This window comes from Mustela erminea, chromosome 11, assembly GCF_009829155.1.
Source record: "Mustela erminea isolate mMusErm1 chromosome 11, mMusErm1.Pri, whole genome shotgun sequence".
NCBI lineage: Eukaryota > Metazoa > Chordata > Mammalia > Carnivora > Mustelidae > Mustela > Mustela erminea.
The window spans coordinates 50,630,688-50,643,814 of record NC_045624.1 but is presented as its reverse complement, the minus strand read 5'-3'; the positions used below and the strand labels follow the sequence as shown (position 1 = coordinate 50,643,814).

Genomic DNA, 13,127 nt, shown 5'->3' with positions numbered 1-13,127 from the left:
GACGTTTCCACTGAATTTCTTAGAACTCTCTTCAAAAAACTCTTTGTTTTCTTTATTGAACTTTTCCAGGAAATCTTTCTTTTCTTCCCCTTTCTATGAATGTTGTCTCTTCATTCTGCCCTCTCCTCCTGTCACCATTATTTCAGTCTCTTCTTGCATTTGGTGATCTGTTACTTTAATTCTGTTTTTTAGGATTTTAATGGCTAAAAATGATAACCAGATTTTTCAGAGCTAGTTGTTAATATAAAAAACCCTACCCTTGTGGGATAAGTCTCTAGCACACAGTTCTTTAGTCACTATTTTAAAGTAGCACTTTTTTGGATTTCAAAACTTAGTTTCTTGACAGTAGATGTAGTTTTACCTATTTTAAACTTAGGATATTAAGATTCTATCTCTCTAGTAAGATTAAGGTTGATAGTAAGTACCTTATTAAGTGTGCTAATGAAATGTTCTTTTAACACATAAAATAGTATTTATCCTTTCTGTTCTTGGACTAACTTAACATTATGAATAAAAAGTTGCAGTAATTTAAAGATCCTCTATACCTTTGCATTTTAGTCCCAAAATTTTGATACCAGATTACAGAGTGATGTGTCAGTTGATTCCTTTAAATGCTAAGGTGTTTAAATATCTTAACTGACAATGCCATGGATTTAAATCTTAAGGTCAGTTTTGAAGAGCTAATGTGTTATATTTTTACTGACTATTTATTGTCCTCCTTATTAGAATATGGTCTTAAATTTTGGTCACTGAGATATGCAATTCATTGATTTGATTCTAGGCTAGCCATGTAAAAGAGGGAGGAAGCGCTGGTCTCATTCCAAGCCAGTTCCTGGAAGAGAAGAGAAAGGCATTTGTGAGAAGAGACTGGGACAATTCAGGTGAGGAGCTCAACACAGAATGTAACAAGTAGTCCTTTGTGGTGACCTTTCTTTCTCTTTCATCCGAATCAGCAAAAGAATTTATTTAAAATATATTTGAAATTAATCCATCCCATCTACTTTATTGTATCTCTCTCAAAAGTAAACTTTTTGATCCCTGTGTGCCACCTGCTGGTATATAGTATCACAATTTAGTGGCTCAACTCACTTCTGCCCCCTTCTGCTTTGTAGGACACAACATTGGAAAGGTAATTCTCCCACCCCTATAGAATACCACAGGGCAGTTTTATCATATTCTGACATACTGTTTTAAGTTATATTTCTCTTGTGACCCTTCAGGACCTTTTTGTGGAACCATAAGTAGCAAAAAAAAGAAAAAGATGATGTATCTCACAACCAGAAATGCAGGTACGTTTTAAATACTTTCTGAACGGTCCAAATGAGATAGCTTTATATCATTAATTAATGTGGCATAAACTCCACAAATATATAATTTTAAATGAAAGTAATTCAGATTACTACCCGATTGTAAGGGGCTGTCACTTGAGCACATGGTGCAATATAATATAAAGATTGTTTTAATTTTTACATTATATATACTCACACTGTTACCAAGGTATTTTCTTTGTGAGTATAGTTCACAGTAAAATGGATTGGTTAGGATTTATTCTTGTATTAATGAAGGAACAAACTTATTAAAACTATTTATTCAGAGAACTTTGGTGGTAATTTATGTATCATTTCTTAAGAAATGCCTTTAGGAAGATATTAATAGAGTTATGATTAAGGGCAACTATATTCTGCCTTAACATTGTCCATGATACTTTTGGGAAAATAGTACTGGACCAAAAAGATCTTAGCCTGATCTAGTAGGATACTCTCTTAAATCTTTTAGATGTAAAGAAAGGTAAGTATGACAGCTACCATAGTTATTCTTTTCAGTTCTAGAGGCTGATAGGCATGAAATGCAGCTCTTTGAATGAGAAGGCCTTCTGAAAGGAATTGACAATTTTAAAGTACTTTCTAGACTTCAGAGCTGCCTCTATACCGGTTATAGACTAAATAGCACACTATAAGGGAAATGATACATAATAATAATAATAATAATAATAATGATGAGAAAATAGACTCTCCCTTAATATTGGTTTAATCTTCTGTGGAGAAATTATGCAAAGAAGGAGTTGCTGTTAAGATAATAATCTAAGGAAGAAGTGTTATTACTGCAGATTAAGAGTTATAACCCTAATAACAGGTAATGTACTATTTCAAATCCACTTTGTCCTTATTATTCATTAAATATATGTCCTTACAGCTTTTTTGCAAAATAGAGAACTTGCAATTTTCTCATTGACCAAGATTTAATTTTGGAATGTGTTTTGACTGAAAATAGTTTGGCTCCAACATTTTATACATAAATTCATAATCTTAAAATGTAATTATCAGTATATTTGCATGTATTTTATTTAATCTTACTGGTATTTGCTGAGTCAACACACAGGATGTTTTCATTTATATGATTGGAAGGGCATACTCATTCTGTGGGACTTACTTAAGCAGCCACACTAGGTGTACTGACATCTTTTATGTCTGATACACACTAGTTGGCTGAATAAATTACTTAAGGTAATTTGCAGTTTGATTATATATATTAAAGGAACTACTTCTACTGAGAATTGATAAAAAAGCCTAGATAGATGGATAGAATGTATGATAAAGATAAAGCACAGGCATTTTTCTTGCTTAGACCAATTTTTAAGAGCAAATGGATAGAGGCAGATGTTTAAATCAAGATAAAAAATAGTTTCTTGAACTTACCAAATTTATAAAAACGAATCTATAGTAAGTTAGTACAATTCAAGGGATATTTACCTGTCAGACAACCAAGCTCTTACTGAACAGAATTGCAGCGGTTTTTCATCCATCTAAAAATAACTGAGTATCACGATTCTCCATTTCCTTTTACATTTAGAATTTGATCGTCATGAAATCCAGATATATGAGGAAGTAGCCAAAATGCCTCCTTTCCAGAGAAAGACATTAGTATTGATAGGAGCCCAAGGTGTGGGACGAAGAAGCTTGAAAAACAGGTTCATAGTGTTGAATCCCACTAGATTTGGAACCACAGTGCCATGTAAGTTTTCTCTTTTTGCTGTTTAATTTGGCATCAAAGAGTAGGGTAGGGCAGATTATTATTTTTAATCCCAAATAATTTTTTATTATGCCAGTGGAAACGAACAAGTAGAAGATACTGAAAAACTCAGTGACTCTACAGCTGTCTTGAACTAGTGCTATAGCTCTGTTGGCTTGCTGCCCAGTGGCAGTTGCTTCTCCAAACTCTTTCATACAGAAATGCTAGTTAAATGAAAGTGTTAGGAGTTGTGGCAAAATCAGCATTAACTTTGTATTTTCTTGTATAACTGATGTTTATCTGAAAAATTTTGTTGTTGTTGTTGTTTTTACTCATTTTAGTGTAAAGAGAAGAGGGAAACCTGGATCCTCACCCCCCCCACCCCCACCGCCTGCCATCCAGTGTGGCCATCCCTTTGTGAATTTTGTGCATTCTCACTTGTACCTCTATCCTGCAAGGTCATTAACCTGATTTTTGATAGCACATCAACAGCAATTCATCTTCCTGAGCAGGCAGCATTAATTAAAGTCACAAAGGTTGACATATAAAATAAAAATAATACTGATGAGAAGTAGAAAATTAAATAAGCCAAACATTCATTTTATAATCTTTGCATTCTTTCCCTATTGGCATATTGGCATATTCCCAATATTGGGAAAATTAAGTAATGATGTCAGAAGTGTGCTTGATAAGAATAGAACCACATCAAGGAGTTAGATGATGTCATAGACTTTTTATAAGGACCAGTATACATTTGTCTTTGTTTTAGAAATATGTGGGAATTTACATACTCTCTCTTCTGAACAATGCAGGAGACAAGCCAGCATTGTCTTTATAATCTCTTTCTGTGCCTCAATTGCTGACCAAGCCCCCTTTGGATTAACTGTATCTCTTTAGGTATATTCATGCCATTAAGCTGTTCTGAGTTCTTAGCCTAATGTCATTCCATCTCTTTTAGATGAATTTTAGAGTTTCTCTGCTTTCATCTAGTATGGTTTGAGGTTTAACTTTCAGTGAGTAATCTTATTGCTGAAATTCTTACGGATTTGTTAGGGGAGTAATAACCATGTGCTATTTGTAATCCCTTCAATGTAAGGCCTTGGATTCCATTGTAGGCACTGTAAGTCACTAAATTCAGACAAATACTGGTTAAATAGCTAAGAAAATAAAAACTTCGCTGTGACCAAAGTATTTCAAAGTATTTCGTATCTCATCTTTATCTAGTTAATACATGTACAGTACTTTAATCAAGGAGTTCTTAAAGATATGTAATAGAAAAATTAACTGCCTATATTGCTGTACCCCACCTGCTTACCAGAAACATTTGCTTTTTCATATTTGTTCCTGTTTATTTTAGAAGTCTTCCATATTTCTTAATAATATCATCCTTCTGCAATTTCTTGCTTTATCCAGTGTAAGCTTGTCTGTTGACTTCCTGACTCTCTTCCCAATATAAAAATGTTTAGTTTTAGTTCATTGAATTTTACTTCCTTGAACAGCATCTTTCTCTCCTCCATCCAGCAATTGATGGAGTTCCTTTTCTTCCTGTCTTTAACTTTATTTTAAACCAAAGAGTTGTCCAGTAAGTCGTGTTTATTTTCTTGGAGCTCTCTGTCTCAGAGCCATAGATCTTCCTGCTTCAGTGAGGACCAGCTGCTTTCCATTCTGGCTGCCCCACTGTTAACATGGGCCTATTTCCCTTTGTTGTTCTCCTGGGTTGACAGTAACTTGTTATGCTGGAATGTATCCTCTTGTAACTTCATAAGAAATAGTATATGAGATATAATTTATTTATCTTTGTATTTGAAGATATGTATTTTGTCATATATTTGATTGTTTAACCAAGAATAGAAATTCAAGATAGTAAAACTTAAAAGATGTTATTCTTAAATCCAGTTCTGTTGAGGTCAGTGCCTTTGTAATCTTTGTTCTTTCACACGTGACCTTATTTTTCTTTCACAGACATTCAGGATCTTTTGTTTGTTTCATTTGTTGTTTTTCAGTATTTTGAAATGTAATAATGATGTGCCTTCCTGTTCATCTTCTTTAATTCCTTGTGCTGTTGATCAGTGGGCTCTTCAGACTAGAGATTCATGTCCCTCAATTCTGGAAAATTGTTATTTCTTGAATGATTTCTCTATGTTCTGTCTGTTTACTTTTTCTAGAATCTCTTTTGGCTGAATGTTGAGCATCCTGGAATCATCTCCTCAATGTCTTTCTCTATCAGTCATGTTGTCTCTCCCTTTATCTTTTTATTTTACTCTTTAAAAGATTACCTTGAGTTCTTTATTTTCTCTTCCATCAGTGTTTTATCATGAGTAATCTTATTTTTCATTTTAGGATTTTCTGTTTGTTGAGGGCCGTATCTTAGGTATCTCTAAGAATAGTAAATAGTGTATTCTTTTTTTAGGTTTTCATCTATAGCTGAATTACCTTTGTTTTCCTCTGGATTACTTTTTCTGTTTATGGTATGATTGTGTGTGTTTTCCCTTTTATGCTAGAGGATTTTTTCTTTTATGCACTGATCCTAGACTGTACATCCTGCTTAAGTAAGTGTTAAAACTGGTTGGAAGTTCCATGTACTTGAGCAGGTCTTGGCAACTGGCTGAGCTTTATTTTGTGAAATGGGCGAGGAGACAGCCGTTTTGTTGGAGGAGCCATAAAGTAGGCATAAAATATTTCTGGGGCAGGGATGCCTGGGTGGCTCAATTGTTTAAGCATCTGCCTTCAGCTCAGGTCATGATCCTAGGGTCTTGGGGATCCAGTCCCACATCAGGCTCCTCGCTGATCGAGGAGCCTGCTTCGCCTTCTGCTTGTGCTCTGTCTCTCTCTCTCTCTCTCTGTCTGTTTCAAAAAAAACAAAAAACAAAAACCTTAAAAAAATATTTTGGGGAGGAGTTATTTAATTTTCCAGAGAAGAGTTTTCAGGTATCCTCCCCTGCTGAGACTGTTCTCTAACAAGATGAAGAGGGAGAAGGTATAGATTAACCTGCTCCATATGCATAATTACACCACCAACTTCAGTTTTTAGTTCCTTGCTTCAAAGTCCTTAATCTCTTCAGTGTTGTGGAGATAAAGTAGTCCTCTCATCCATAACTCTCTAACACTTTATTCTTCCTTAATATCTTTCAGTAGTATTTGTAGTTTTCAGTGTACAAGTTGTATTTTTTTAATCAAATTTATCCTTAAGTATTCTAATTTTCCTAATTTTCTTTTCAGATTGTTCATTACAAATGTATAGAAATAGACCTGATTTATTTTTTAAAAAGATTTTTCATTTTATTATTTGAGAGAGAGAGAGAAACAAATAGCAAGAGAGAGCATGAGTGGGGAGGAGAGAAAGAAGCAGGCTCCCCACTGAGCAGGGAGCCTGAAGCAGGGCTCCATCCCAGGACTGGAGCCAAAGGCAGATGCTTAACCAACTGAGCCATCCAAGTGCCCCCAAATACACCAGATTTTTGTGCATTAATCTTGTATCCTTGTAATCTTGTAACCTTGCTGAACTCGCGTATTATAATTTTTTTGTAAATTTCTCAGGATTTTCTATACACAAGATCATGTTATCTGTAAGTAGAGGCAGTTTTCCTTATTCCTTTAAACTGGGTGCCATTTATTTTCTTGTCTAATTGCCCTGATTAGAACCTCCAGTGCAGTGTGAAAGTGGCAAAAGTGGACATCCTTGTCTAGTTCATGATCTTAGAGGGATACTATTCAGTCTTTCATCACTAAGTTTGATGTTAACTGTGGGTTTTTTGTAGATAACTTTCATCAGGTTAGAGAAATTCTCTTCTGTTCCTAATTCACTGACTTATCATGAGAAGGTATTGTATTTTTCCAGATGTTTTTCCTTTTTTGAAATGATGGCGTGATTTTTGTTTTTTATTCTTTTACATTAATTGTGTTCCTATGGTAAATCCCATTTAGCCATGGTGTATGATCCTTATTTTTGCTTATAGAATCAGTGTGCTAGTATTTTGTTGAGTATTTATGCAGCTATATTCATAAGAGATACTGGCCCATAGATTGCATTTCTTATCATATTAATCATGTTGATAATCATGGTAATACCAGACTCATACATTGAATTGGGAAGTGTTCCTTTCACCTCTCTTTCTTTTAGAAGAGTTTGTAAAGGATTGATGTTAATTCTCCTTTAAGTGTTTCATAGCGTTTACTCTTGAAGCCATTCAGTCCTGGTGTATTTTGTAGGAGGTTTTGATTACTGATTCAGTCTTATTATTTATTATAAGTCTGCTGAGGCTTTCTGTTTCTTTTTAATGGGTTTCAGAATTTTTACAGCACCCATGGTAATATCCCTGCTTTTATTTCTGATTTTAGTAATTCAAGTCTTCTCTCCTTGGTCAGTCTCCCTAAAGATTTGTCAATTTTGATGTTTTTTTCAAAAAACCAGCATTTGCTTTTGTTGATTTTCTATATTGGTTTTCTATTCTCTGTTTAATTAATTTCTTTTATAGTCTTTATTTTTTCTCTCTTTTTCTAGGTGTAGTGTGCTATTTTTGCATTTTCTTTAGGTGGAATGTTAGGTTATTGGATTGAGATTTTCATTCCTTTTTTTTTTTTTTCTTAAGATTTTATTTATTTATTTGAGAGAGAGAATGAAAGAGAGCATGAGAGGGGAGAAGGTCAGAGAGAGAAGCAGACTCCCCACTGAGCAGGGAGCCTGATGGGGGACCCAATTGCTGGACTCCGGGATCATGACCTGAGCCAAAGGTAGTCGCTTAACCAATTGAGCCACCCAGGAGCCTGAGATCTTCATTCTTAATAAGCATTTGCAGCTATAAAGTTCTCTAGAAGCAACTGTTTTAGCTACATTTTATAACTTTTGGTATTGTGTCTGTTTTCATTCATCTCGAAAACTTTTCTAATTACATTTGTGATTTCCTTTTTGACCCATTGGTTGTTCAGGAGCATATTGTTTGATTTCCACATATTTTTTTGCATTTCCCAAATTTCTTCTGTTACTGACTTCCAGCTCATTCCATTGTGGTCAGAGAACAGTGTATGATTTTACTTTTTTAAAACTCATTGATGGGGCACCTAGGTGGCTCTGTCAGTTAAACAGCTGCCTTCAGCTCAGGTCATGATCCCAGAATCCTGGGATTGAGTCCCCTATCGGGCTCCCTGCTCAGCGGAGAACCTGCTTTTCCCTCTCCCCTGCCTGCCGCTCTGCCTACTTCTGCTCTCTCTGTGTCAAATAAATAAATAAAATCTTTTAAAAATTAATAAACAAATAAAACTCATTGAGACTTGCTTTGTAACCTCAGGTATGGTCCATTTGGGAGAATGTTCCAGGTATACTTGGGAAGGATGTGTATTATGGTATCATTGGGTAGAGTCTTCTACAAATGTCTTTTAGGTCTAGTTGGTTTACAGTATTGTTCAAGCCTTTTATTTCCTTGTTGATCTCCTATTTGTTCTATCCATTATTTCAAAGTGTGGTATTGAAGGTTTTGTTGATTTAGTTATTTCTCCCTTAATTCTGTCAGTTTTTGCAGCATGTGTTTTGAGAACTCTGTTGTTAAATCCATATATGTTTGTATTTTTTAGTCTTTTTGATGGATTGACGCTTTTATCATTATAAAATGTCCTTTGTCTCTAGTAAGATTTTTGTCTTTAAGTTTACTTTATGTGATCTATGTTTAGACACTCCAGGTCTGTTTGTATGGGATTTTTTTTTTTAAGATTTTATTTATTTATTTGACAGAGAGAGATCACAAGTAGGCAGAGAGGCAGGCAGAGAGAGAGAGAGAGGAGGAAGCAGGCTCCCTGCTGAGCAGAGAGCCCGATGCAGGACTCGATCCCAGGACCCTGAGATCATGGCCTGAGCCGAAGGCAGCGGCTTAACCCACTGAGCCACCCAGGCGCCCTGTATGGGATATTTTTTAGACCTTTTACTTTCAGCCTACTGATGTCTTTGAATCTCAAGTGTGCCTTTTGGGGACAGCCATATTGTTGGGTCATGGTTTTTTGTTTAAATCCATTTTGCCAGTCTCTGCCTTTTAATTGGAGTATTTTATGCACTTAATGTAAATGTCCCTCATCATGGGTTTACCTGGTTGTTTCCCCATGATTAGGTTCAGGTCATGCATTATTAGAAAAGATAAATCATGCTTTATTCTTCTCTGAACATTACATAGTAGGTCCGTTTGTCAAATTATCCCATTACTGATGAATTTAACTTTGATTACTGATTTAGGTCATGTCTGATAGATTTCTTCACTGTAAAGGGTAACTTCTTCCATTTGTCATTAATAAGTCATTTGTTCAAAGATACTTTGAAACTGTGTAATTATTCTCCTCAGCAAACTTTTACTTAATTGTTTTAGCATCCATCAATAATTCATTAATTTAAAATCTTTTCCTGAATTTGGGGTAAAAGCTACCAGGCCACTAAAATCCTTTCTTACATTGTTTGAATACACATTCATTTCTTAGTATCCTTGCAGTTAGCTATTTTGACTAATTGGTTTCTGGCAAGTATATAACTAAGTGGTTTGTTGGACGGCTGAGCTCTTTGGGAGTACAAACAGGAAAAAGCTTCATTTTCATCTAACTGCTGACTTCATCCATGCTCTGTCACATTTTCTTTCTCTCTACTTTCCCTCCTTCCCTTAGAAGATTCCGTAACTTTGTAGTCACTTTCAGGTATAAGAACTGTGTCATTTTTCTTAAATAAAACCCTATTTTGGGGTGTTTAAAAAAAGGCTACTCCAGTTCAAAACTTCAGTGTTATATCCAATTCACTGTTTCTCCCTTCCTCACAGCTCATTTCTGATCCTTGGCTTGAAACTTATATTCTGAGGTGAACAGTATAGTTTGTTTTATTACTCTGCCTTCACATCCTGCTCTGCTACTTCTGGTTTTCAGGGTCAGGACAGGAAGAAGTGGGGACCAAAGGCTGTCATGTAAAATTTTGCCTTGTGGAGATGAGAGTTCTTTTTTGTCACAAATGGCCAAACACTGTCTCTTCATTAAGGCCTCTTGGTAGGTTCTTTGGAGACTTCCATACTTTGCCATTTCCTGCCCAGGATAGTATGATCTCCAACTGTCCTCTTGAGACTAATGCCGAGCCCATACTTAATGTTCTCTTTTGCTTCATTCTCTATGCTTCATTCTGTCTTTCTGTGCAGGATACCTTCAGTACAGTTCATCCACTCTATCTTTTGAATACACAAACACAGACACACACTCTCACACACACATATCCCACAGAAAACTCATTCTTGCTTTGTCAAACAGTGAGAGTACAAATCACCCCACTGTTACAGTATGTCATCATGGGTTTTCAGAATTCATCAGGGAGAATCATTTTACCATGGGATAAAGGAGAAGAAAATAAAGCATTCTGCCCTGAACCTACAATTCATAACCTCAGCAACTCCTTTCTGAGTATATATAATAAGATAGAGATAGGTGGACAGATGTTCCTAGGACCAAGTTGGCCACTTTTTAGTAAACTCTGAAAGAGGAAGCTATAAATCCTTGGCATTTTAGCTTCTACTTGGGACTTGAGGGATACCATGAGATTGCAAAAAGGAAAAAAGAAAATACACCTTAATCAGTGTTCTATTTATTAATACAATGAACACAGTTAAAATAACTTCTAATTATGGAATTATGACCATATTATTCATATAAAAATTTCCATACTTTTTCTCCTACTTAACACACTGGTCTTTCTTTTCTTCACATTCCTCAAACTTATCATTCACACCCTTTGTTCTTGTTGGTCCCTCAGCATGAAACACTCTGCCTCCCAGATCTTCAGATTCTTAAATTTTTCTTTTTATTCAGATATCACTTTCTCATAGGACATTACTAAAGTAGCCTCCCCAGTACCTAGTGGTTATGTTTTAGCACTTAAATTCTTATTTTTTGACTATTCACCCATCTCTACATTTAAGAATATGTCCCACGAGAACAGAGAGCTGCTCTGTCTTTTGTACTTCTGTAGACTCAGAATCTAGAATAGGGTCTGGCGCATAGGATATACCCAAGACATATTTGATGAATAAATGAATGAATATTGTAATATGAACTTTTTCCTCACAAGTTATTGTCATTATATGTTTTTATGTAAATATTAACCCTACAACAACAATAAAACAAGCAACCCGATTCAGAAATGAGCAAAGAACTTAAATAGACATTTCTCCAAAGACCATCTACAATGGCCGATAAGCACATGAAAGGATGCTGAACATCACTAATCATTAGGGACTTGCAAATCAAAACTGCAGTAATATACCACTTCATACCCATTAGGAGATGGTATTATGCATTAAAAAAAAATAGATAATAACAAGTACTGGCAAAGATGTAGTGATATTAGAACACTTGTATATTACTGATGGGAATGTAAAATGGTATATACTTCTGTAGAAAACGGTACAACAGGTCCTCCAAAAAATAAACAAAGCATTGCATATGATCTAGTAATTCAATTTATAGGTATATACCTAAAAGAATTAAAAGCAGAGACTGAGATATTTGTACATGAATATTCATAGCATTATTTACAATAGCCAAAAAATTCAAATGTCCATCAGTGCATAAATGGGTAAACTAACTTATATGTACAGGCAATGGAATATTATTCAAACTTAAAAAAGAATAAAATTCCTCTCCATACTGTAATATGGATGAACCTTGAAAACATTATGCTGAATGAAATAAACTAGACACAAAAGGACAGATATTGTACAATTCCATTTATATGAGATACCTGGAATAATAAAATTCATAGAGACAGAAAGTGGAGTAGTGGTTACCAGGGCCTAGGAGAGAGTGTTTAATGGAAGTCAGTGTTTAATGGACACAGATTTCAGTTTGAGATGATGAAAAGGTTTGGAAATAGTAGTGATCTTACACAGCAGTATGAATGTACTTAATACCACTGAATTGTGTACTTAGAAATAGTTAAAATGATCAATTTTATATATATTTTACCATGACAAACCTAAAAAAAATTAATAACTTCTTAATATTCCAGTGTGTAAGTATAGTGTTATTGCCTATGTATATAGTTTAGTTATGTTTGTTATAAGAGATGATAAAGTGTGTATATATATATAAATCTCAAATATAATATTATTAGATCAAAAAATATATATAGATGTTTCAACTTCTTGATTTCTTGGTGTCAAATTAATTTCTGGAAAGATGCTGTTTTGCCTTTCAACAGTAAATAAATATTTTAGTAAGGATTCAAATCTAAGTTTTTATATAGAAATTTTAGGTATACTCATACATCAGGGTAACTCTCACTTCTTCATATAATGTAGGTGTGTTTTACTTCTCTTTAAAACATTCTCATTTAAATAGCATCTAGCTTTTTTTTTTTTTTTAAGTCACAGAATGTATCACAAAAAAGAAACACTGCAAAAGTGTGACAAGTTTGCCTAATTCTTGATATATAGTATTGTGCTGCATATTGTCAGATGGTATGGATAAGGAAGTCTCATAGGGAAGGTTGTAAATGCTGGCATTGTATTAAATTGATTTTTCTTGGGTTGCCTAGGTGGCTCAGTTGGTTAACCATCTGCCTTCAGCTCGGGTCTTCATCCAGTGGTCCTGGGATCCAGCCCCGAGTTTGGCTCCCTGCTCAGTGGGGAGCCTGCTTCTCCCTCTCTCTTAGCCTCTCTCCCCTGCTTGTGCTCTCTCTTGCTCTTTCACTCTCGCAAATAAATAAATCTTAGAAGAAATAGATTTTTCTTTATATATTATTAAATGATCCTAAAATAGAAAAAATTATTAATCCGGGGGAATAGGCTACCTTAGGAATCAAGTTTGCTTTTTAACATTGACATCCTGAGTTTAATTAACAGAAAAATGTTACTTTGTTGTTTCCTCACCATCTGAAGAGCTATAAAAATTTAGAATTTTGCCATAGTGATTACATTACAAGAAATCACATTGTTTTCCTAGCATATAAGCCTAAGAAGTGAGTTGTAGTAAAGCCACCCCATTCTAATTTCTCTGTACTAAGAATGGAAAGGGACTTAAATATGTAGCAGTATAATTGTTAGGTTTTGATTTTTGTTTTGCTTTGTTCTGAGTTTTCATTTGAAAATGAGATTATGGTTAAAATTCACTTG

General features: G+C 34.7%; 1 protein-coding gene across 4 annotated transcripts in view; it reads left to right on the top strand.

Annotated features, from left to right (window-relative positions):
* MPP6 (membrane palmitoylated protein 6) overlaps positions 1-13,127 on the top strand; it is a 112,085-nt gene that overhangs the window by 84,770 nt on the left and 14,188 nt on the right. For all 4 annotated transcript variants that reach the window (XM_032304778.1, XM_032304777.1, XM_032304779.1 and 1 more), the window contains 3 exons: positions 782-881; positions 1,221-1,289; positions 2,851-3,012. In XM_032304778.1, the coding sequence (XP_032160669.1) occupies positions 782-881; positions 1,221-1,289; positions 2,851-3,012 (331 nt within the window). The remainder of the gene's footprint in view (positions 1-781; positions 882-1,220; positions 1,290-2,850; positions 3,013-13,127) is intronic.